Source organism: Ceratotherium simum, chromosome 1 (assembly GCF_057802395.1).
Source record: "Ceratotherium simum simum isolate JZ-2026a chromosome 1, ASM5780239v1, whole genome shotgun sequence".
In the NCBI taxonomy this organism is placed as follows: Eukaryota; Metazoa; Chordata; class Mammalia; order Perissodactyla; family Rhinocerotidae; genus Ceratotherium; species Ceratotherium simum.
Genome location: NC_141900.1, coordinates 61990069 through 62015410, shown reverse-complemented (window position 1 = coordinate 62015410; position 25342 = coordinate 61990069). Strand labels below are relative to the sequence as shown.

General features: G+C 44.6%; 1 protein-coding gene across 2 annotated transcripts in view; it reads right to left on the bottom strand.

The window, feature by feature from the left end:
• MTURN (maturin, neural progenitor differentiation regulator homolog) overlaps positions 1–11478 on the bottom strand; it is a 28343-nt gene extending 16865 nt beyond the window's left edge. The window contains exons 1-2 of one of the 2 annotated variants that reach the window (XM_087429151.1): positions 11062–11478; positions 293–415 (exon numbers count right to left, since the gene is read on the bottom strand). In XM_087429151.1, the coding sequence (XP_087285277.1) occupies positions 293–415; positions 11062–11223 (285 nt within the window). In that variant the 5' untranslated portion in view covers positions 11224–11478. The remainder of the gene's footprint in view (positions 1–292; positions 416–11061) is intronic. The other variant, XM_004418868.3, reaches the window with a different exon arrangement.
• Between the last annotated feature and the right edge of the window lie 13864 nt (positions 11479–25342).

Sequence of the window (25342 nt, the reverse complement as noted above, 5' to 3'; positions counted from 1 at the left end):
CTCAGTGGTCTTATAAAGGCTCTGTTTGCTTCCCACCCTATCACAGATTCTTAACTCAAGTGATGCTAGAAATAACCATCTTCCCTGCAACAAACAGCTGTGTCACATCCCAGTCCCCCTCCCTCTCCACCCTCAGCCTCCCTCCACTAGCTGCTATCTTTAAGCCACAGGGCAGACCAGAGAAAAACAATTAGTCATCCCAGGTTTTGCCCACTTTCCTCACAATCCATGTTATTCAAAGCACAATCACTGTAGAAAACAAGACGGCTTTAGAAGCCAAGCAGGCACCTACAGGTCTGAAAGACTTGAAGACTTTTTCCAAGACTTCATGGAGCGTCTTCTTGCCGCAGGAGGAGATGTAATCCTGTGCTAGCTGCAAGAAAGGCAGGCAGTCTTCGCTCTCACTCCACACGTGCTACGTGCCCAGAGGCGAGGGGAAGGAGAAAACAAAGATACACAGTCATTATACTTGGTGTGAGACACAGAAAGCCAAGAATTATCTTTTTTTAATTACATGAATTTGAAGAAGGCCTCCATTCCAGAGTAAAATTCATATATTCACTCTTGATTTGTTAGCATTGACGGGGATGAGAAAATGCAGACCCTATGAAAATCCCCATGCTTTTGGTCCGTAATCTTACCTGCTCAATTGGTCATGAGATCTGCTCATATGGAGTAAAATGGGCAGTGGGGTTGGTAGTCCCCCACCCATGATTTCCATTGCCCTCCTTCTAGTGCAAACTAAGGGTCGTTTTAAAACAGGAGAGAGGAGAAACTGAGAGCCTGTATGATCCTTAACTTGCTGGCTGAAGGATTAATTAAGCATAGTTTGTAACCACTAACTTGGAACAAGACATTCTTTACCCAGATTGGCCTGAAAGTGGGGGTGAGGGTAAATTTACTTCAAAATGAAATGAACTTAGGAGAACACACAAAAAAGTCATTACAAGTCACTGGGAAACAAAGACTCCTGAAATCTCACCTTCCATTAAAATGCTTTAAGGGAGCCATCATACCCAAGCATCACTTCACAATGTTAACATGCACCAAGAGGAGATTGGTTTTAGGTTTTATTTTTTCTTAAGGCTAGACGAATATTTTTTTTCACTTGAGGATATGGGTTTTAGCACATCTTTAAGACTAGACAAGTCTCTGCCATAAATGTTCAAGGATCTGGAATAGGCCCAAGAGACAGGCTTGAGAGATCTAGATGCAGAAGCCCCCTGCTCTGCATATGTGAGCAGGGAGGGGCACTGGGCTACCAGCATAACATCAGGGTATATCTCAGGTACCAAGAATGTTTAGAGGGGTTGATCAATGACAGCTCAACACTGGTGAAAAAGTGTAGAGGCATGGGAGAGAGGAAGACATGTGGCAGACGAGAGCAGGAAGCAGGGACCAGGCAGGAGACAGGATCTATTTGGAGAAATGGTCCATGTCAAGCACATACTTGTTCCCTTCTATTAATACAAACCATTAGGGCATCGCCCCAGAAAGTTATATGCCCATCACTCAGTAAACACATTTCACCTCCTTCCTTCTCATGGTAGCATTTCCAAGAACTAGATCTATAGTCTTAAAATACTGCTCAGATCCAAGAGAGACCTAACTAGGTGCTAATGTGCCATCTTCACACGCTAATTATCTGTGTTTCACAGATGTATAGGTCCATTTCCGACACATGCTGCTCTAATTCCAGGAGACTTCTAGAGTAGCTTCCACCTTGACCTGACAAAGATAACTTCTAGATTCTCTAACTTTAGTGAATAGCTCAAACATGATTCCCTATTAACTAGAGACCCTTAAAGTTGTCAAGCCACTGAAATGCCATTTATGCAATAGTCTCTTACATTGTACAAAAGTATAATAGTACAAAGTGCTTTTATATCCATTATTGCACTTGATTCTTAATCAGTGGGGATTTAGCAAGAACGATCAAGTCCCATTTTAATGTAAGTTCTGCTCAGTTCCCATTTTCATACTCAAATTTTAAAAAGTTCCAGTGTATTTCAAATTCTTATCCAAGTTAAAGATGGGATTAACATCTAGCACCACATTATAGAAAACTTTAAGCCTGCCTTCCCTAGACTTGTTGTGAAGATTAGAGAAAAAGGAAAAAGTTTATTAAGTGTCTGGCTGGCACGCAGTGGATTTTCAATAAATGGTGACATCAGTACCCTCTTTCCTCTTCTGCATTTGCAGAATGGGGGGTTGGGCTTTCCACCTGCCACAAGGCTAAGGTCACATGCTGAGCATATCAGACGCCCAATGTGATTTCACTGAGACCACCATCCAAGCCAACTCGGGTTAAAGGTAATTCAGAAGTAGGGGTATCTATGAAAACCTTGTATACCCATTCTTTTCAAAGTGCATTTGAACTTTAAATTACAAAGTAAACTAAGGAAAGTTTACCACTCAAACAATAACAGAATTGCAGTGTATCCACCACTGCCTCGTAACCAGTTTCTTTAATTCAGTGTTTCTGGGGCATCTCTAACCTCACGAGAAGATTGTTCATGCCATAGTTTTCATTACTCCACTTTTGGAGTTGCTGATTTGTGACTACATTGAGGAAAGACTTAACACCTGCTAAAGGGCCTTCTGTCTAGTCTGCCTAAATTTCCTTCATCTGGCTGTCTAACTCACCCTGGATTCCCAGTCATGTTGGTTTTGTGGGTTTAAAAGTTTTTACTGACTCTGTGCCCATATGATATGTGAAGGAGCAGGGGGTTTGGAATCAGACAGACCTAGGTGTACATGGCCACTTAAAAGACATCACTTAATTAATGCTAATTGTTTCATATCCATTGTATCTCATAACAAAAAGTATTCAGTTTTATTTATTGAAACTGCTTCCTTCCAAAATCAATCAAGGCAGTCAGCAAAAATCCACAGAATACAAAATAAGATGAAATAAAAAGTAAGTCTGCAGTTGGGAAAATAGGGACAAAGGGGAAACAATGGAAAGAAAAGATAAAACCAAGTGAGATTAGGACAAACAGTGCAAGGTTAACGGGCCTGGCCACTTGCTACAAACGGGACACAGATCTGCCTCCATCACTTTCTAGAGGCAGCGCCCACAGACAAAACAGACCAGCTCTTCAGAACTAGCAGGCAAGGGGTTGAGGGACAGGATGGTTACCTCTCAGAAAAAGGAGAGAGGCCCATTCCAAAACCAGGGGAGGGCAGAGAGAACCTCTGGTGGCTGGGCTGAAGCTCCTGGAAATAGGATCTGGGGTCTAGTCTCGTACAAAGACAAATGGGGGATGAAGACCCAGAGGCCTGCACCACAGGGCGTGGCCACAATGACTTCGACTTGGAAAGTATTTGAAGCATGTGTAACCAAACACCCACTCTGGCCATGAAAAAACTACAGCAGCAGTCAGAGAACCTGTGGCTTTGAACAATGTAACTCCCTGGCAAATATAAATCCAGGTACAGAATGTATTGACTTTCCAGTAGGGTACTTAGGCTAAGGCAGATGGCAGACCTCACCTGCTGTAATAGGAGAAATGCCACGGAAGGGCTTCAGGAAGGAGGGCAAGGCAATGGTGCTCAAGCTTCAGCCTGCATCCACGATCACCTGGAGGCTTTTGAAAACACAACTGCTGGGCCCCATCCCTGGAGTCTCTGACAGGGTGGGGCTGCGAGTTTGCCTTTCCAACAACTTCCCAGGTGATGCTCCTGCAGCTGGTGCTGGGACCACACTCTGAGAACCTGAACCAGAGCAGAACTTTGACTAACTACATATTTGGGGACGGGGGCGTCGGGGTGAGCATTACATGTAAAAGTCTTAATGTCATTACTGACTTAAACCAACTCCAAATCTCAGGACAGCACGGGTGGTGGTGAAGTGGCCCATGCTGTAACTACCCTGGGCAGCCTACTCTTTCCTATAGATTCCTGCCTATCAGGAGCTCAAAATCCACAGTGAGAACTGTGATTTAGAACAGGCCATCTGCAACCCTTCTTTCTGCTATTAAGTTGGGCCAGAGTTTATTGTCAAAGCTTGCCCAGCCTAAGACAATATAACCATGTCATCTGCAAACAGGCAAACGAGCACCTTTCAGTTTTCTATAGTGTAGATGAGAACATCCAGCTTATCCAAAAATGGTATTAGATCATTAAGGTAATTCAATCCTACAAACATCTTTTTGAGCAGTCTGTGTGCTCCTACTGTTTTAACACTTTTGGGGATGGCACATGACTTCCTGGTGCTTAGGCAGAGTCGGGGGTGGCAGGGGAGCAGGCAGAGTGCGGGTGTGGCAGGGGAGCTAGGAACACACCCGTTTCTCCTCCCTGGACTCAGTTATCCGAGTCAAAGGGCCATTGCCGTGGGTCTCACTCTCACTGTAGTACTGACATGTGGGTTATCTGCTGTCATCATTATTGAGGAGTCCCTTTTAAGTTGGTGCAGCTTAATCCAAACCTGCCTGCTGTCCACAGAAGAGATGGTAGAAGAAGGTAAAAGCTACAAGCCATCCCATGCCACCCAACATATCTCTGCAGAGAGTGGGAAGAGCATGGCCGGCCATACCTACGAACCACTCTTCGTGTCAACCACTGATCTGTCTTACCAAGGAGGAAACTGAGGCTCAGAGAGGTTAAGCAACTTGTCTGTGATCACACAGGGAGCCAAGGGCAAAGCCAGGACTCCACAGAGGTGTGCATGCTTTCAACCCGAGCCTCAGCTCCTCCATTTGTAAGTCACAGAAAGTAATAATACTCGCAGGATGGGTACAAAGATTACAGGAGAGAACCTGTGGACTCGCATTTAGCAGGGACCCAGTAAGTGTTTATTCCCAGTTATCTGAACTCATATTAGCAGAATCTTTCTCTCCTCAGGATTACCACTCCATGGGTATGTGAAGGACATATCTTTTTCCCTGAAATAATCTCTCTATATGAATAAGGCACAGCCATTGTGGAAAGCTTTACCGTCCACCACTAATCCCCAGTTAATCTTCACAATAATAATGTAACATAGGGATGATTATCCCACTTGACAGATGAGGAAACTGAGGGTAGAGTTTCAATTAGACAAGAAAGTGCTCTCTCCACTATACCACCGTATAAACATGATGCAATCTCATTTAAACACATTATATTTTCTTCTCCAAAATGAAAAGGTGGTTATTCGATCACAAGGTTAAGAAGAGAGACACGCCTAGAACAAAAATGGGGGAAAAATATATACATAGGCATACACACATATAGAACTAAATCACATAGTCCTTCTATAAATAAAACCTTTTTCTTTAATACTATGACAACTGCTATCTTTGTGTTTGTACTGAGGAGGGACTAAACTATACAAGATCCAAACATGTTTTTGATGGGTTGGCAGAAAAAGTAGGACAGTGAGGGAGTCTTCCCCTCCTCCAGTCGTTAGTGCCCGGGCACAGGGAGGGCGGGGCAGTGCCCTGTGTAGAGAGCTTTCTCCTGGCCTAGGACAAGGAGGAGAGGCAGCTGCCGCTGCCGTGCCGGGAGTGCACACACACGAGCACACGTGCCCCTGCCCGTCTGGTCCATTAGAGCTGCCAAAACCGACTCTTCAAGCCCAACAGGAGCCCTCAGGGCCTCTGAGTTGGCAGAAGAGGGGAGGGAGCCACCTGTGTGCGCTCTCAGCTCCCTCCCTGTCACACCTGTAGGGCCAGGCAGGGCAGCCAGGCGCCTGACCTCCCAGCACACATGGGGCACTGGCAGCTTCATTTTAGCCCAGGACCTGACCTCGCAGGCCGTCCACGGAAAGAGGCCCAAATAAGGGCAGCAGCTGGGAAACGGATGGCATGGACAGGATGGCCTGGGAAGCGAGAAGGGCAAACAGTGCACAAGGGACCCAGGAGCTGCCAGAGCAGAGGGGAAGAAAAAGAAGTCCTTGTTCTGAGGCCTCTGGAGCTGCTGGCCTGATCCTGCCTGCAGGACATTCCGCACGGTGAAAAGGACAGGCCTCTGGGCTTAGTGGTACAGTCTTGGATGAGTGCCTTAAATTCACTGAGCCTCAGTTTCCTCGCCTATGAAATGGGGATAATAACACCTACCTCACAGAATTTTTGTGAGGCCCAGTAAGAAGCTGCCCTTGAACCCACAGTCTGAACTGGGTCTGCAGTTGTCACTCCTGTGATGCTATGTTCTCAGGACAGACTATGGTTCAAGTTGCTCTACACTTATTAGCCGTGGGAAAGTTATGGAGGTAATTATAGAGAGTACCTTGTGAGATCACTAAGATTAAATGAGTTCGTCTCTTCAACAAATGGTGTTGGGAAAACTGGATAGCCACATGCAAAAAAATGAAAGTAGACCCTTACCTTACACCATGCACAAAAATTAACTCCAAATGGATTAAAGACCTGAATGTAAGACCTGAAACTATGAAACTTCTAGAAGAAAACATAGGCAGTTCGCTCTTCCACATCAGTCTTAGCAACATCTTTTCAAACACCACATCTGACCGGGCAAGAGAAACAATAGAAAAAATAAACAAATGGGACTACATCAAACTAAAAAGCTTCTGCACAGCAAAGGAAACCATCAACAAAACGAAAAGACAACCTAACAATTGGGAGAAGATATTTGCAAACCATACATCTGATAAGGGCTTAATCTCCAAAATATATAAAGAACTCATGCATCTCAACAACAAAAAAACTACCAACCCAATTAAAAAATGGGCAAAAGACCTGAACAGACATTTCTCCAAAGAAGATATACAGATGGCCAACAGACACATGAAAAGATGTTCAAAATCACTAACTATCAGGGAAATGCAAATCAAAACTACAGTGAGATATCACCTCACGCCCATCAGAATGGCTATAATTAACAAGACAGGAAACAATATGTGTTGGAGAGGATGTGGAGAAAAGGGAACTCTCATACACTGCTGGTGGGAGTGCAAACTAGTGCAGCCACTATGGAAAACAGTATGGAGATTCCTCAAAAAATCAAGGATAGAACTACCATATGATTCAGCTATTCCACTGCTGGGTATTTATCCAAAGAACTTGAAAACACCAATTTGCAAAGGTACATGCACCCCTGTGTTCATTGCAGCGTTATTCACAATAGCCAAGACTTGGAAGTAACCTAAGTGCCCATCAAGGGACGAATGGATAAAGAAGCTGTGGTATATATACACAATGGAATACTACTCAGCCATAAGAAATGATGAAATCCAGCCATTTGTGACAACATGGATGGACATTGAGGGTATAATGCAAAGTGAAATAAGTCAGAGGGAGAAGGTCAAATACCGTATGATTTCCTTCATTAAGTAGTAGATAATAACAACAATAAACAAACACATAGGGACAGAGAGTGGATTGGTGGTTACCAGAGGGGAAGGGGGGAGGGAGGAGGGTAAAAGGGATAATTCGGCACATGTGTGTGGTGATGGGTTGTAATTAGTATTTTGGTGGTGAACATGATGTAGTCCATGCAGAAATAGAAGTACAATGATGTACACCTGAAATTTTTACAATGTTATAAACCAATGTTACTGCAATAAACAAAAAATTAAAAAAAAAAAAAAGCTAAACAAAGATTAAATGAGTTCATATACGCCAAGTGCTTAGAGCAGGGTTGATACATAGTAAACTGCACACAAGTGTTAGTTGTTATCATTCTTTGAAGCTGTCATTCTTGAAATTTAACATCTGTCTTCTACACTAGACTGTCATGCATTCATTCATTCATTCTTACAAACATGGACTGAGCACCCATCACGTGTCTGACACTGTCCCAAGGGCTGGGATACAGTGATGAATAGGTCAGACAAGGTCACTGCTCTCATGACGCTTATAGTCTAGTCAGGGAGGCAGAAAATAAAGAGACTAGCAAGTACTAATGAATGCCATGATAAGAATGAAAGAGGGTGAGGTGAGGGAGTGTGTGGTCAGGAAGGTTTCTCCCAGGCCTGAATAGTATGAAGGAACTAGCCATGTAAAGATATGGGGGAAGACTGTTCTAGGCAGTGGGAACAGCAAGTGCAAAGGCCCTGAGGCAGGAATGAGCTTGGCATGTCTGAAGGCCAGTGTGGCAGGAACATAGTAAGCAAGGTGGAAGAATGGTCCAAGACGAGGTCAGAGAGGTGGCAGGAGACAGATCATGCGGGGGCTTGAAGCCAGGGTGAGGACACAGGGGTTACTGGGAAGTCAGTTTAGGTGAGGTGGGGAGTGGTGGAGACAAAACCTGGATTATATTTTAAATAGATCCAGAGTGACAGCTGTGTGGGGCTCTGCTGGAGAGTCACTAATACCATCACTCCCATTTTAGGCACTGTTCCAAACAAGCCTGCTATGAAGGTACTAATATTATCATCCCCATTTTACAGATGTGGAAATCATGGCACAGAGGGATTAAATAACTTCCTCCAAGGCATACAGTTAAGACATAGGGGGCTGGGGTCCAAAGCCAAGTAGCTTGACCCCAGAGTCTGTGCACTACTAACCACTATGCACACTGCCTCTTAGATGGGATGAATGGCCACAGGAGCTCCAGGGCAGAGACCCTATCAGTATTCCAGGTAGCCCTGGCGTGGTGCAAAGTAAGTCCTCAATAAATGTTTGCTGAATGAACAAATGATGTGAATACACTATGTAAATTGAGAAACGCTATGTAAACATTCTTATTGTTAACAAATCCTTCAGATTACAGGGATTCCACTCATCTCAAATTTCTTATAATGCTAACAGATTTTCCGGGGGAAAAGAAAAGAACAGAGGTAGGACATTTACTTTGTGCCTGAGTTCCTTTAGTAGAGGCAAACAGCAGCTTGACAAAACTGGCCTGGGACAGATTCCAGGAGAGGTCTGGGCTAAGAAAACTCCAGTGGTTGGCATCTTGTCCATTATGGCCTCCAGAAACCTTGAGAAAGTTCCAGTTTACCCAAGGAATTACTTTTCCCACCATCTTCTTTCTTCCTTATTTATTTCTTTTCATTGTGGGTGAATGACTACTTTCAAGCATTTTACTCATACAGGTGGCCTTGAAAAAGGCCTGATGTACAGAATGTTTCTGAATGATGGTTTGATATACACAATCAAGGCCAGAGAATAGCTTTGCATTTTCTCCACCCACTTATTCTCCTTGGAGTAATTTCTTTGGGTATGTCTCCAGCAGGAAGGCTGTGTGGAACTCTCCCCCATAAAACCCAGAACCAGGAGTGATTCCTATCTATCTACGTCACATAGTAAGCAAGGGGAAAGGCCACTGACAGGCTCAGGAAGCCCAGGGCTAGAAGGGACTCCTAATCAAACCCCCTCGCAGTTAGCTGGACCCTGGTGTCCTTTCCACTATATTCTGGGGCTTTCTCACACTTTTACAGTGGAGCAAATCCCTTTTTAATGATCTCCCACTCCTCTCAATAACAACACATTTCCTTATTTTAACTACAGCTAACAGTGTTCTTACATCTATTTATAGCTTAGTTGCTCTTCACAAGTACCTGTGATGGAGACATTCTGATTAACCTCGTTTTACAGGTGACAAAATGGAGGCTCTTCAAAAAAAAGAGACAAGCGCTAAACTCTGGGGAACTCCAGATCTCTGACTCAAATTTGTGGGCGCTTGCTGTGAGTGGAGACTGTTAGGTGCCTTTTCTATCCCATCACCTGGGCGCTGGCATTATACCCATTTTTTTGATGTGTAACCTGAGCTCAGGGGAAAGCATGTGACCAGAGTCACACAGCCAGAACTCTAATCTGGTTGTCACCCAAGGCCGTCCCTCTTCTAGAGCATCCCACAGCTGGGCCCCAGATGGGTTCTTCTCCTCTGCGGGGTGAGGTGGAGGTGGCCGGAGGGGCATGCTTTATTGGCAAGTCATACACACGCCTTCACCTCTCCCGGACCAAGACAGGCGATCTTGCCGTCTCTAACTCCTTCGTGAACTTCCCATGGGTGACAGGGGCGAGCGGCGTCCCGGACCTCGGCCCAGCCCCCACCTGAGGAGCCTGCGCCAGGCCGCGCCTCGGCGCCACCCCACCTCCGTCCGCACGGGCGGCAGCAGCGCCAGCTCCCGGCTCAAGCCGGCGACCACACGGTAACCCGAGCCTACGGCCGCCTCCATCTTACATTTGGGGACCATTATTTTTTCCCCGTCCTTACAAACACTTCATGGAGCGCCATCCTCGCCCAGTCTCCGCACCTCCCCCCTCAACTCCCCTGCCCTCCGCATCCCCTTCCTAAACTGCCAGCGCCAAGATCCCAGGTGGGCGCAGGATGCAAAGTCCAAGATTTGGACACCGCAGTTCCAGGTCCCGGTCCCTCCTAGCCCGAGGCGGGGTGGGGAGGGAGAATTCCTCATCTGCGAAAACCTAAGGGCTTGGCAGGGCCCCGGCCACCGCCTCAGCGGGACAGAACCCGCTCGGGCCCCACACACCTCACTGGAAGCTCACAGAGGCGCAATGGAAGCACAGGAGGAAAAGGGGGATAGGCGTGCCCGCGTGTGTGCGCGCACGCGCGCGTGCGTTTTTAAGATCCGGGGTGTAATTCCGCAAAGAAGGTCCAGGAGATGGGGCATCGTTTAGTGTGGGCAGAGGCTTTGTGTCCAAACAGGCAGCGCGGGGACTAACACGGGGGACGGGAGGTTCTCCTGCGCGGGGACAACTCGAGGAGTTGTGTCTGCGCATTGGAAAGGGAACGGGATTCCTCACCCGGACCGGGACGCCTGGGTGTTGGAAGCTCCGGACTCCGGATCCTGCAGGAGGGTCGGTGCGCCCCGGTCCGTGATGGTGCGACGCGGAGACACTCCGGAGATGCTCCAAGCGGAGCACCGCGCCCTAGCCGCGGGGTCACGTCCTCGAAAGAGCCCGCCCCAGCCCGGCTCCCAAGATCCTAAGGGCGCCCCTGCCCGCCGCCCACCCGGCCCCACCCGGAGCGCTGACACCACCGCACCGGGCCCGGGGGCTTCCCGGCGGAGCAGCGGAGTGCGCGGCGGCGAGCCGGTTACGCCCCCCACCTCGCGCCCCACAGCCTCCCCAGCGTGCGGGAGCTCGGGCGCAGGGAGGCGGCCGCGCGTCCACACTCCCGCGCGCTGCAGCGCTCCCTCCCCCAGGCACTCACAAAATTGTCCCCGCAGCCGTTGTCCGGACACAGCACGTAGAAGGAGACGCCGGGGTCGGCGTAGAAATCCATCCTGCGCTCGGTCTCCTCGGTGGCGATGAGCTCGAAGGGCGTGTTGGAGCACCATTTCTCCGCAACGTCAGCCAGCTGCTGGAAATCCATCCTGGCCCGCCGCGCCCGCCGCTCCCCCAGCCTCTGCTCGCGCCGCCCGCCTCCTGCTCCCTGCGCCGCCCGCCCGCCCTCCTCTTTCCTCGGGCGCCCTCCTCCCGGGCGGGCAGCGCGCGGCTCCGCGGGCTCTGGGGCAGGCGGCGGGGCCGGGCAGCGCGGGCTCCCTCCGGTGCCGGGGCTCCTCCCGGCGGGGACTGTTTACATGCTGTGTGTAACGGGGCGGGCGGCGCCCAGGGACGGCGCGGCGCCGCGCCCGGCTCCTCCCCGCCCCGCCTCCCCGCCCGCCCCCTTTCGGGCCGCCCGGGAGGCTGGCGCGGGCGGGCCGGGCGCGGTTGGAGGCGGGCGCGGCGGGACGGGGCGCGGCGGGGGGCCCGGCGCTGCGCGGGCTCCTCCGGTCCCCCCACACCTTTTTTACAAACGAACCCGGAGCATCCCTGTGTCCTCGCGAGCCCACGGCCGCCCCGGCCCGTGACGTCATGGGCCCCGGCCAATCACCGGAGCCTGAGACCCGCGCCGCGGCCAGCGAGCCCGGTGACGTCACAGCGCGGGGCCGAAATCCGCGGCGTCCCGGGTTGCAGGGAATCAGGGGCAACTCGAAGTCCCTGTTTGCGTTTACCTGGAGATGGAAGTCGGTTTAAATGCAGGGGACGCCCACAGAATTGCAGATAATTTGTGCCTTGTCTGAGGCTGCAATGGAGGAGCTGAGAAAGTCGAAGGAAAACGGAGCTTTTCCTTTTCAGAAGCTTTTCTTTTCTGTCCTCTGATTGGTGTAAAGAAATGTTTCCCCTAAATACATTTACTAGACACTGATATGAATGTCCATTTGGAAAGGAAGACGAAAGTTTTGGGGTTTTTTTCGTTAACATAAAGCTGAATATTTCTTAGAAAACAGCCTTATGACTAGCCTGAATACTAGTCAGCTTCAATTCATGTTGCATAACCTAAAATGATTAACTGCTAGTTTGGAAGAGGAGAGAGTAAATTTTAAAGCGAGAGTACACGGCCCAACGATTGCACCTGTTGCATTCTCGCTGGCTGCCAGGAACGGACAGGCATTGCTGGATTGCAGAAAATGCACTGGACAGAGCACTCGCCCGCGGGAATTGAATGAGTACTAGCAGAGACACGTTAAATAGCATTCATTCTACAAACAGTCAGCGTTTATCTTTAAAGTTGTCTTCTGAACTCGGCACTGTGCTAGCCCTGGGGAAATAAATATGAATAATATGTGGTTCCACCCTCAAAGAGCTGGCCGACTAGCCAAGGGAAGCTCATGACACCATAAACCCTTTGAACACGCCCTTTACTCGGTAGAATAGATGTGAGTCTGGAAAGTTGTTTCTCTTGCACATTTCTGGGAAAGGAATTCTTTTTCCCTTGACTTTCCTTAAAAAAATCAAAGCTGCATTCCCGTAGTGAAGGTAGAAACTCCACTTAATCTTTTGGTCGAGGAAGAGGTCAGGATACTGATCAGCCCAAAGGCATCCTGGGCATTGCATCTTGTCTGATCTTTTCCCCCATGTGAGTTGTCCTTACCTGGAAGTTGATGCTCCCGTGTAACAATTTCCTGACTTAATAAGTTCCCAGTTCCTTTAAAACAATTCAATTCAGTGAACATTTATGGAGCATCTATTGGGTACCAGACAAAGATGCACAAGGCCCAGTTTTTGCCATCAAAGAATTTACAGACTGTAAACTAGGCAGAATTCTAAGATGACCCCCCAAGACCCCTGCCTGCCTGGTATACACAGGCCTTCTCCCAATTATTCAACCAAACTAATCTAGGCACTGCTGTGAGGGATTTTGCAGGTATAATTAAGGTTTCAAATCAACTGCCCTTCAAATAGAGAGGTTGTGGTGGGCCCCTTGGTGGGCCTGATCTAATCAGGTGAGCCCTTAAAAAGGATTGGGCTCTTCCTGGAGAGAGAATCAAAGCATGAGGTAGACTTATCATCTGGGAGATTCTCCACTGATGGCTTTGGAGATGGAGGGGGCCACCTGGCAAGACCAGAGAGTGAAGTCTAGAAGCTGAGAGCAACCCCTGGCCAACAACCAGACAGGAAATGAGATTTCAGTCCTTACAACTGCAAGGAACTGCCTCCGACCTGAATGAGCTTGAAAGTGGATTTTCCCCAGAGCCTCTAGACTAGAACTCAGCCTGACTGATACCATCACTTCAGCCTTGGGAGACCCTGCGCCAAAACTCAGTTATGCCGTGGCTGTGCTGGAACTTCTGACTTACAGACTGTGAGCTAATAAACGAGTGTTGTCTTAAGTTGCTAAGTTTGTTTTAATTTGTTATGCAGCAATAGAAAAATAATACATAGGATAATGGAGGAGACAGGCACATGAATAAAAAAATTCAATATGCTATTGTAAATGTTACAAAATGTTGCTTTTTTCTTTCTTTCTTTCTTTTATAATATGGGCACCTCAAGATAGAGCAAGATTCCTTGCAATTTTACCTGGTTCTGCCATTTAAAGCATTATATGCACTAGTCTGGAATTTTCCAAAATGAAGAGATTTCTTAAATTTGAGACTAAAATATATAAAATACATAGCTTTTCCACTTTTTGGAAAGGAGGGAATTTTAAAAGTACATGTGTTTTTAAATCCATCAAGTTTGCTCCAAGTGATGGATGTCCATAATTACAAAGTAATATTTATTTAACGAACACTTTTTGTCAGGACGTGAAAAATTCTCATGATGAAAAATAGAATTCTGGGTATAAAGCAATTGCTCACCGAATTGAATAGATACTGTTCGAATCCTTAGAAAGGCATTAAGTTCAAGAGCAGAAACTTTGGAATTCTAGGTTGATTCCCACTTCTGCGACTTTAAGTTTTATGTACCTCTGCAATTTACTTAATTGTCCTGAGCCTCAGTTTTCTCTTCTGAAAATGGGGGAAATAGTGAGAGTATGTGAAGTCCTTATCCCAGGACCTGGCACATAGTAAGAATTCAGTAAATGCCATCATTACTCTCAATCTGTTTCTTGGGGATGATTTGTAGGATGATCAGCTGATGAATTTTAAAAGTAAAATTCAAGAATGACATGAGTACTGGTGAGTACTGGTCACAGAGGAAGTGAAATCTCATTTTTTCTAAGTTTTTAGACCAGGGTTTCTCAATAGCGGCACTACTGGTATTTGGAGCTGGATAATTCTTACTTGTGGGGAGTTGTCCATTGTAGGGTATTTAGCAATATCTCTGGCATCTACCCACTAGATGCCAGTAGCATCTGCCCCCAATCCCCCTGCCGTTGTGACAACCAAAAATGTCTCCAGACATTGCCAAATGTTTCCTGGAGGGCAAAACTCCCGCCATTTGAGAACCACAGATTTAGAGAGACAAGTCTTGTGCTAGTTCTGCTTCAATCATTTTTATTAACTAATGGAAAGCATGTGCACATAAAGCAGTGGAAATTAGTCCTGGAAAGGGCATCTACAGAAGGCACTTGGACCTTGGTTTCCTTAATGCAACTGGAAAAGTCAGTTGCTTAGACAAGAAAATGATAAATCCCTCCACCTCCCTCTCGCTTGGATAGAATCCTGGAGGCATCCTACCCCAGGTACAGGACAGCGGTCATTCCAGAACTTCGGCCATATCTTCTGTGTAGCCCGAGGGGGCAGGAACCTCAGGGCCTCCTGAACTCCCTTTCTCGCTCTACCTTTGGCCATTGTTTGGCAGTAGAAGGAAAATTAAAACGTATCCCCATTCGTGGGCAGAGAGTTGTGCAGTCTTCATTCCATTTAGAGAAATGTTTCTCTTCCTTTATATGAATCTGGACTTTGCTCTCTCTGAACCACTGTTTGTCTTCCGGTGATGTGTGTTGGTAAGAAGAGGAGGCATATTCAAATCCCACACTGGCTTGGAGGTCCCAGGAGCCCAATTTAGAATTGCAAAGCCCACCCTAGATTCTCCTGCTCAAGCCGACTGTTCCACCCACCGCTGTTCCCAAGTCCTCCGTGGCTTTTATTCTAGTGTAATTTTGACATGTAATTTTACGTTTTATTTGCTCCCACATTGTAAGTCCATTTAATTAGCTCTACCCTCTGGTAAGTCTGCTTCATCCACACAGCGTGGTGGTTATGTGGTATGAGAAATTAGGCAGAAAAGGAAGTGTGGCTGGTTCCACATTCACCCTTTGAGCCCAAGGTAGTCATATTGTATCAAGAGGGACTGTAGATCTCAGGTTCCAGGAGGTAGTGGTCAATAGAGCGGTGTGTGATTGTCACAGCAGTGAAGGGAGAGGTGAAAGGGCCCCAGGATCTGGAGAAGCAACACCTGAGAGGGCAACATAGGAGAGACGAGAGCTATCCCCTCTCCTTCCCAGGACACTCAAGAAAGGGGACACCTGGGCAGTGGGGTGGGCAGGAGAGGGGGAAGAGGTGTGAGTTAAGCTTATGCCAAATTCTTGTTTCTTTACAACTAGAGTTTGAAAAAAAATTAATTTGGAAGGTCAGTAAAAAGTAAAAATCTCCATAAATAAATGATTGTGACCAAATACCCTATAAAGCTCTGGAGAAGGATTTACTTCAGCACTCCTGCCCTCTGGCCAGAAAAATTCATTCAGAGTTCTGTTTCTGAGTCTGTCGATCTTCGTTTTTACAAAATCATTTCTTTTTTGTTATCCCTCTAAAAGGTTTGCATCTAGAATTTGAGGAAGCTCTGGGTTACATAATTTGACTGTCTTTGCCTTGAAAACATGTCTATCTGATCAAATTCACCGGGTAAACTTTTTCCTTTTATATATGTCAAAGAAACAGAAATAATTTGATTTGGTTTGATTTGTTAATTTCTTTTTTTATTCATTTAAACACTTCAGTATTCTACGTTGCTCAGTCATTCCCCTCCTCTCCCTTACTTTCATCTAAAATAGTTCTCATGCTCCCTATCTCTAAACATTTTCACTGCCTTCCTTCAGTACAGCACACAAAACTTCCTTTCCAGTAATAACTCATTGGTGGTGCTGAGAGAAAAGCACAGACTTTAAGGTGGCAAAACAGTTGATTTAAAATTTTTCTCTTTTCTCTTTCTGATAATGATTATAGTTCCGACTCTATTTTATTTGTCTGCTGAGGCTTATTAGAACCAGTTATATTAGCTCATCCTCTAGAGAGGTGTCCCAGGAGCATTACCCCAGAACTCCTACGAGGATGCGGATCTCCTCTGGGAAAAGGTGGGTACCCAGGTGATTTGCTAAACCAGAAGCTGCTGTCATTATATTAGCAGACTGATCTCTTCTGATATGTCCATTTAATAAGGTACGATGATCTGGATGACAGCACCGTCTGCTTTACTCCAGCCTTGCCCCGGATGGAGAGTGTGCGTGTCCTCAGCTATAGTGTCAGGAAAGTAGCTGATGGAAAGAGTGCAGCTCAGATTTGTGACACAATGGAAAGGTTTGGGTGGTGGAAAGACTTCAAATCAGGACTTTGTCATTAATTGTGTGACCTTGGATAGGTTACCTAACCCCTGGGAACTGCAATTTCCTCATCTGTAAAAATGGAACAAGGGTATAAACCTTGTGAACTTGTTGTGAGAATTTGAGAAAATAAATAGGTGAATGTGTGTGTGCAGTAGGAGAATACAGTACAAAGAATCAGCATGGAGTTTTAAAAAATGTGAGAAATTTGACTATATATCCAAGGTTCTACTAGTAGTGGTCCTTGGTCTGTAATGTAGGTAGAGGTATGGATTAATTTTATTTATTTTTATTTATTTATTTAAATAATTTTATTTATTTATTTTTCCCCCAAAAGCCCCAGTAGATAGTTGTATGTCATAGCTGCACATCCTTCTAGTTGCTGTATGTGGGACACGGCCTCAGCATGGCCGGAGAAGTGGTGCGTCGGTGAGCGCCCAGGATCCGAACCCAGGACGCCAGTAGCAGAGCGCTCACACTTAACCGCTAAGCCATGGGGCCGGCCCATGTATGGATTAATTTTAGGTTTTGTTAAATGAAGTATGCATATTGAAAAATTTAAGGTGTATCATTAGAAATTGCATTCAGCTAATAATAAAAATCTTGACTAAAGTGACTTGAACAAGATTGAAGTTTATTTGTTTCACATGAATGAAATCTGGAGGTGGGCAGTACAGGGCAGATCTGGCTGCTCCTTGGTCATTAGGGCTCAGGCTCTTCTTTCTGCCCCATTGTCCTTAGGCTTCCATCCTCAAAGTTGCCTCATGATGCATGATGGTTTCTGGAGTTCCAGCTATCAGACCTATATTCCAAGCAGGATAAAGGAGGGAAGGACAAAGGAACACAGGCCAACTGTCATTTCTCTTTTAATAAGCCTTCCCAGAAGTCCCAACCAACAGTTTCTTACATGCTGTTTCCCTTCTATCTGTGAAACTCAGACGTGGAGTTTTTCAGCAAGGTATATTTCCCAGAGTTTTATTGCTAAGGAAAAAAGGGAGAATGGCTAGCAGGCTCTGCCACAAGGGTAACCAGTAAATATTAGAAAAAGAATGAGAAACTTCCAAACAAGTAGAAAGAAAGGAAAATGTGGAACACAGAAAAGTCCATCAATCCAAGAGATAGCAGGAAAGGAATAAAAAGAAGCCAAGAAAAATCATTATAAAGAAAATGCACAAAATAAGATGGAGTACATAATTCCAGTGTAAGTGTAATCATAATCAATGTGAATGGACTTAACCCACAGATGAGAAATAGTTGAATAGGAAAAATCAAACAAAACTCACCTGTGTGCCGTTGACAAGAAACACACTAATTGTAATGGAGGACACTAATTGTAATGGAGCAAAGGGGCGGGGTGGGGGTGTGTGTGATATATAACAGGCAAATACCTGTTAAAGGATAATATTTTTAAAAGGTAAAATCGTGATTCTTATATAAATAGAAAATGAAACATTAAAGATTTTATTTAACTCTTTAATTAATGAGGGAACCAGTAAGATGCTATCAAGGAGAATGCAAAGTTTTTTATACTCTTTTTATAGTTGAATCAGGAAGGAATGCACAAATAGATGCAAAATTGGTTAATATCCACAGAGTGATAATAAATTGCATTTCCCTGGACACAATTTTTATTTCTATGGACAAGAATTATTTGCATTACTATCAGTTGTCTATAAAACAACTCAAAGACAATGAAAGGCACAAACTCTATAGAGTCAGAAAACTCTGAAGGGTGTGCTCTCAAACAATGCTTCCTTTTCCATTGAAGACACCAAGTAACCTTTGGTCTCTGTCAGCCTTCCACAATTTTCCCTAGTCTCTCCTCTCCTTTTGTGATCATAACAACTTCAAAGGAAGATTATTCTTAAGTTTGATTTGCAAAATCCACGTCCATACAGTAATTTGACCAACTACAAAACTAATTTCCGTCTAGTTTTCATAAGGAATACCAGGATGATCTTTTTTTTTTTTTTAAAGATTTTATTTTATTTATTTTTCCCCCCAAAGCCCCAGTAGATAGTTGTGTGTCACTGCTGCACATCCTTCTAGTTGCTGTATGTGGGACGCGGCCTCAGCATGGCCAGAGAAGCAGCGCGTCGGTGCGAGCCCGGGATCCGAACCCGGGTCGCCAGCAGTGGAGCGCGCTCACTTAACCACCAAGCCACGGGGCCGGCCCTTTTTTTTTTTTTTTTTTACCAGGATGATCTTTTAAAAGATTTGCTCTCCTGTGACTAGGAAACTCTTGCCGTCAAATTTCACCTACGGTATCTGTAAATTTGGGCGAATTTCTTTCTTCTTAAAGTCCTCAAAATTTCTGAAGTTTCCTGCTCTGCCAGGAAATAACCTCCCTCACCTCCTGTAAGGCTGGGATCCTTTCAGCAAGACTCCAGCCAGTTTTCCTCGGAGGGCCGTGTAAGCATGAGCTCCATAAGTATAGTCAACCTTAGCTTCCTCAAAGTGGCTGCTCATAGCTGATGAAATAAGCATCATTCTCAAACATGGCACTCCAGGTAAGGCCCTGGTGTATGATCGATTCATCCAGTTGTATCCTGGTAAGGAGGAGAACAGATTCTTATCTAACCCTTGCAAATAACTATATTGCCCTGAAAAGTAAGGAGACTCAGTAAGGGTTTCTAAATTCTGTGTGACAGATGAGGATCAAATATAATTTCAAAATGTTTCATTTCAATTTACAAAAGTAGAGCCTACTAAATTTTATAGGTTGCAGATAGCTTAAGAAGAAAGAAAAGGGTTTAATTATATAATCAGAATATAGAACATTGAAACAAAATCAACAACATTCCAAAAAACAACCACAGTGAAATTGCCCTCATCAGTTCATTCAGTCTTACATAATTAATTCTTGTTCCTTGGGTCTTGGGTTAGCAGTCTTCTTGACTAAAAACAGTCCTGGAGATCTTGACTCAGTCCAATGGTATGGTCTGAAAATTGTTTAAGCGATGCCAGCTCAGAAGCTGGTACCCTAGAGACTATGTTTGAAAGCGTTGATGGTTTGAAGTACCTGGTACAGTCCTTTTCTGTACTGAGAAAAGGCTCTGAGACCGTCCTCCTTGCTGAAGACAAAATCTGGCCTGTAGCTTACAGCAGAGCCTTCAGGCAAGTGTTAGAAGAAAACAAAAACTATCTTTAGATGGCAGAGACTTAAAATAGCTGTGGTTAATTTATAACTGGTAACCTTCAAATGTGAAAAGTCTGATGAGGGGTGCCTAATAATAATGCAGCTAACAAGGAAATGTGGTTGCTTCTATGGCATGCCAAAGAAAGATAATAAAGCCATTCCAAAAAAGGAATAAATAGAGCCAGCCCTGATGGCCTAGTGGTTCAAGTTTGGCAGGCTCTGCTTCAGCAGCCTGGGTTTGGTTCCTGGGCGCGGAACCACACCACTTGTCTGTCAGTAGCCATGCTGTGGTGGTGGCTCACATAGAAAAACTAGAAGGACTTACAACTAGAATATGCAGCTATGTACTGGGGCTTTGGGGAGGGGGAAAAAAGGGAGGGGAGAGAGAGGAATATTGACAATAGATATTAGCCCAGGGCAAATCTTTCCCAGAAAAAAAAAAAAGGAATAAATAGGAAAACTGTCCATAAGGATAATGATTAAGCTTATATTCAAAGAAATCTGATTCATAAAAATGTTCTCCATTTTTTTTTACATAATTTTTACAGAGGAAAAATTCTTGAGATAGAACAATGATGATGAGACATAATATACCAAGAATATACTAAGAATATCAACTAAAGAGATTCAAGAGTAGGGCCTAGACATCTGTATTTTCCTAAAACTCCATAGGTAAATCTGATGTGCATCCTCATTTAAAAACCACTGGCCTACAGCCCCGTGGCTTAGCGGTAAGTGCGCGCGCTCTGCTAGTGGCGGCCCGGGTTTGGATCCCGGGCGCGCACCGATGCACCGCTACTCCCGCCATGCTGAAGCCACGTCCCTCATACAGCAACTAGCAGGATGTGCAACTATCACATACAACTATCTACTGGGGCTTTGGGGGCAAAAAAAGGAGAAGGATTGGCAGTAGATGTTAGCTCAGAGCCGGTCTTCCTCAGTAAAAAGAGGAGGATTAGCATGGATGTTAGCTCAGGGCTGATCTTCCTCACACACACACAAAAAAAACCACTGGCCTAGAAGATACTAGATTCAAATGAAAGAAATAAGACTGTGGCCAGGCCAAGGTAACAAGTTAAATAATAACTGAAATTATGGTTGAGAACACTATACTGCTGTTATCTAACATCATCAGGCAAAGAGTTGCAGGACTCTGATAAATATAGGAAAACACAACACAACTATTTCATAAGAGTTTTGTTTGTTTTTGTTTCTTTGTTTTTGGGTTTTTTTTTGGTGAAGAAGATTGGCCCTGAGCTAACATCTGTGCCAATCTTCCTCTATTTTGTATGTGGGACGCCACCACAGCATGGCTTGATGATTGGTGCGTATGTCTGTGCCCTGGATCTGGGCTGCGAACCCCAGGCCACCCAAGCGGAGCGTAAACTTAACCACTACACCACCAGGCTGGCCCCATCATAAGAGTTTTGATCAGTATTTTCCTTGAGGGTAAAACAGATCATGGACAGACAGGACATTGACAAATTTCCAGAGGCTTCCTACAAAGCATACCATTTCTGAAATATTTATATTAACAATGTTATATCTATACAAATTTAACCTACAGAAGGCTGAGCTTCTCTTCTGATTTGACAGAAGCCATTCTCAGCCACTCCTACAACAGTACCACATGCACAAACCCAGCACCTCGCTTTTTATAAGGTTAAAGAACTAGTCTTGTGATTTCCAGGGGCCCCCTAAGGAGTCTCAAGATAGATTTAGGTGTAAAAGCTATCTTAATTTCCTGTACATTTAAAAATGTTAAAATGGTAAATTTTATGTTATATATATTTTATCACAATAAAAAGATAAAAAATTTAAAAATTAAAAAAATGATGAGGCCAGCCCAGTGGTGCAAGTGGTTAAGTGCGAGTGCTCTGCTGCGGCGGCCCAGGGTTGGCCGGTTCGGATCCCGGGCGTGCACCGACGCACTGCTTGGCAAACCATGCTGAGGCAGCATCCCATATAAACTGGAGGAAGATGGGCACAGATGTTAGCCCAGGGCTAGTCTTCCTCAGCAAAACAAGAGGAGGATTGGCAGATGTTAGCACAGGGCTGATCTTCCTCATACACACACAGAAAAATTATCTTCCATTTGTAATGACCCAAAGATATATCTTCTCTGTAACATATAAAAATAGGAAGCAAAAGTATATAAAATTAAATTATGGTTAGTAATCAACATTTTGGTATTCTACCTTAGATGACTGCATATACTAGAAAGCCAACTCAAACTAGCTTGGGCAAAAAGGAAATGCACTGGGTCAGGTAACTGAGAAGTTCAGGAGTTGAATAACTTCGGCATGGGCGACTCTAGGTGCTCAAATCAAGTCTTTGGGTATCTGTCTTTCTCCATCTCTTGGTTCTGTTTTCCTCTGAGCTGGCCCTGTTCTTCAGCAGACTGTCTTCTCATGCTGGAAGGATAACCCCTGGCAGCTTTAAGCTCACATGATCCTCAGTGTCTCAGAGCTCAGACAATACGAGATTCATATTGTCTCTTTTTCTCCGAGTATCTGATTGTTCTCCCTAAAAAGTCCTTAAGTAGCTCTATTTGGAGCAGAAACCCATCCTTGAGCTAATCACTGACTTCGGAAGGCTGGGATACTCCAAATGCTCAGCCTGGATTACGTGCCCACTCCTGTGTTTGAGGAGGTGGGGCTCCTTGATCCCCAGACTTATCACGTCATTTAGAATAGGGAGCAGGTGTTCTCTGCACCGAGCATGATGCTAAATGTTTTCATGAAAAGGCAGCCTTGTTTAGGGGAAAGGACACCAGATGGGAATTCAAAAGACCTCAGTTTTAGTTCTGGCTCTGCCACCTCCTAACTGTGTGATCTTAGGCAGGTTATTTCACATCCTCGGACACCAGTATTTTACCTATAAAATGAATGCGTTGCATTAGATGATTCCAGATCTAAATGTCTATAACTGTGTTTTATTAATTCAGAAAGAATCAAGGTTCATTCTTCTGTTTTGGGGCTCAAAACAAGATGGAGAAGTAGGTTCTAGTAGTCTTACTCAATGGTCTTCTGTTTGTCAATAACAGAAACTCATTCAACCTAGCTTAGGTAAAAGAACAAAAGTCCAGAACGTTACATAAAAATCCACAGTATCTCACAAGAACCCAAGGACAGGAGTGGATCTCATGAGAGCTGAGAACCAGGAACTGGAAAACTACCAGAAACTATTATTTCTTCCCTCTTTCTCACTCTCCCTCCCTCCCTCCCTCCCTCCCTTTCTCTTTCAGTCTCTCTCACTCTGTCTCTCTCTCTCTGGCCAGATAATTTTTTCCCTCTATCCTTTACCTTGCACATCAGTTCCCTTCTTCTCTTTAAATGTCTACTTTCCCTGCTTCTCCTGGCATGTGCATGAGAATAATTTGCCATGATGGCAGCTTCTTTTTTTTTTTTTTTTTAAAGATTTTATTTGTTTATTTATTTTCCCCCCAAAGCCCCAGTAGATAGTTGTATGTCACAGCTGCACATCCCTCCAGTCGCTGCACGTGGGACACGGCCCCAGCATGGCCGGAGACGTGGGATCCGAACCCGGGTCGCCAGCAGCGGAGCGCGCGCACCCAACCGCTAAGCCACGGGGCTGGCCCAATGATGGCAGCTTCTGCTCATCAGTTTCCATAACTCTTATTCAAGCTAAAAGGCAGAGTCAATCATCTCTGAACCCCAGCTCCAATCAGATTGCCTCACCTCAGGTCAAGTGTCCATTCATGGCCAGCAAAGCAGAGTCATCAATCACAAAGATGACTGCTTCATGGAGATAAAGAATCCTCAATGAAAGGAGGGTATTGAACTGGAAAGACACCTAAAAAGGTATCTATTTCAGGGCCAGCCCAGTGGCATAGTGGTTGAGTTCGTGTGCTCTGCTTTGGCAGCCCAGCGTTCGTGGGTTTGTATCCTGGGCACAGACCTACGCACAGCTTATCAAGCCATGCTGTGGTGGCGTCCCACATACAAAATAGAGGAAGATGGACACAGATGTTAGCTCAGGGATAATCTTCCTCAGAAAAAAAAAGGTATCTATTTTAACAGGGTAATTTATCTATACAGACAAGTGCAATTGACTACTGTTAAGAAAGAAGAACTTGACAAGAAATAACAAGTGTTAGCGAGGATGGAGAAAAGGGAACCTTTGTGCACTGTTGGTGGGAATGTAAATTGGTGCAGCCACAATGGAAAACAGCGTGGAGTTTCCTTAAAAACTTTTAAATAGAACTACTATATGATCCAGAATTTCCACTTCTGGGTATTTATCCAAAGGAAATGAAAACACTAACTCGAAAAGATATATGTACCCCCATGTTCATTGCAGCATTATTTACAATAGCCAAGACATGGAAGCAACCTGTGTCCATCCATGGTTGAATGGATAAAGAAAATGTGGCATATATATACACAATGGAATATTATTCAGCCACAAAAAAAGAATGAAATATTGCAGTTTACGACAACATGGATGAACCTGGAGGGCATTATGCTACGTGAAATAAGTCAGACAGAGAAAGACAAATTCCATATGATCTCACTTATATGTGGAATCGAAAAAAAAACACCCAAAACTGAACGTGTAGATACAGAGAATAGATTGGTGGTTGCCAGAGTCGCGGGGTGGGTGAAACGGGTGAAGGAGGTCAAAAGTACAAACTTTTAGTTACAAAATAAATAAGTCCTGGGGATGTGATGTACAGCATGGTGACTGTACCGTATATTTGAAAGTTGCTAAGAGAATAGATCTTAAAAGTTCTCAACACAAGAAAAAAAAATTGTAACTACGTGTGGTGATGGATGTTAACTAAATTTATTGTGGTGATCACTTTGCAATATATACAAAGATTGCATAATTGTGTTGTACACTTGAAACTAACATAATGTTATATGTCAATTATATCTCAATTAGAAAAAGAATAAAAAAGAACTTTATAACTATAACGCTTTTAGACAAGATGCACATGATTAAAAAACCTTCTTGGAAAGGAGTGGATTCATAGAGTATAGGAAGCTGAACATGAGTCATAATAACCATTTAAAAAACACAGTGGGGAAAAAACACAGTGGGAAGTGTAACCACAAGTATAACACATAAATAGTTTTAGGGTCTATATGATTTATATACATTTGTCAGTGAGGATATTGATATATTAATATATGGATTTGGTGGTATTTCTTTTCTGAAATCTATTAGAATAACCAGATGGGCCAATTTCCAACAGCAGCTCCCAGGCTAATGTGTTCTGATTCCAGCTCTTAGAAGAAAGGCCATCTGATGGAATGCCCAGGCAGAATCACAAGGCGTTTCATGTGGACACTCTCATCTCTGGTCACAGCTCTAACACTTCTGTATACATATAAATATAAATATATATATTACATATATAGAGAAATAAATCTGGACATTTCATCGAAATGGAATCCTATAATATATGGTCTTTTGTGTCTGGCTTCTTTCATTTAGCACAGTGTTTTCGTCCATGTTGTAGCATGTATCAATACTTCATTACTTGCTATGGCTGAATAATATTCCATTGTACAGATA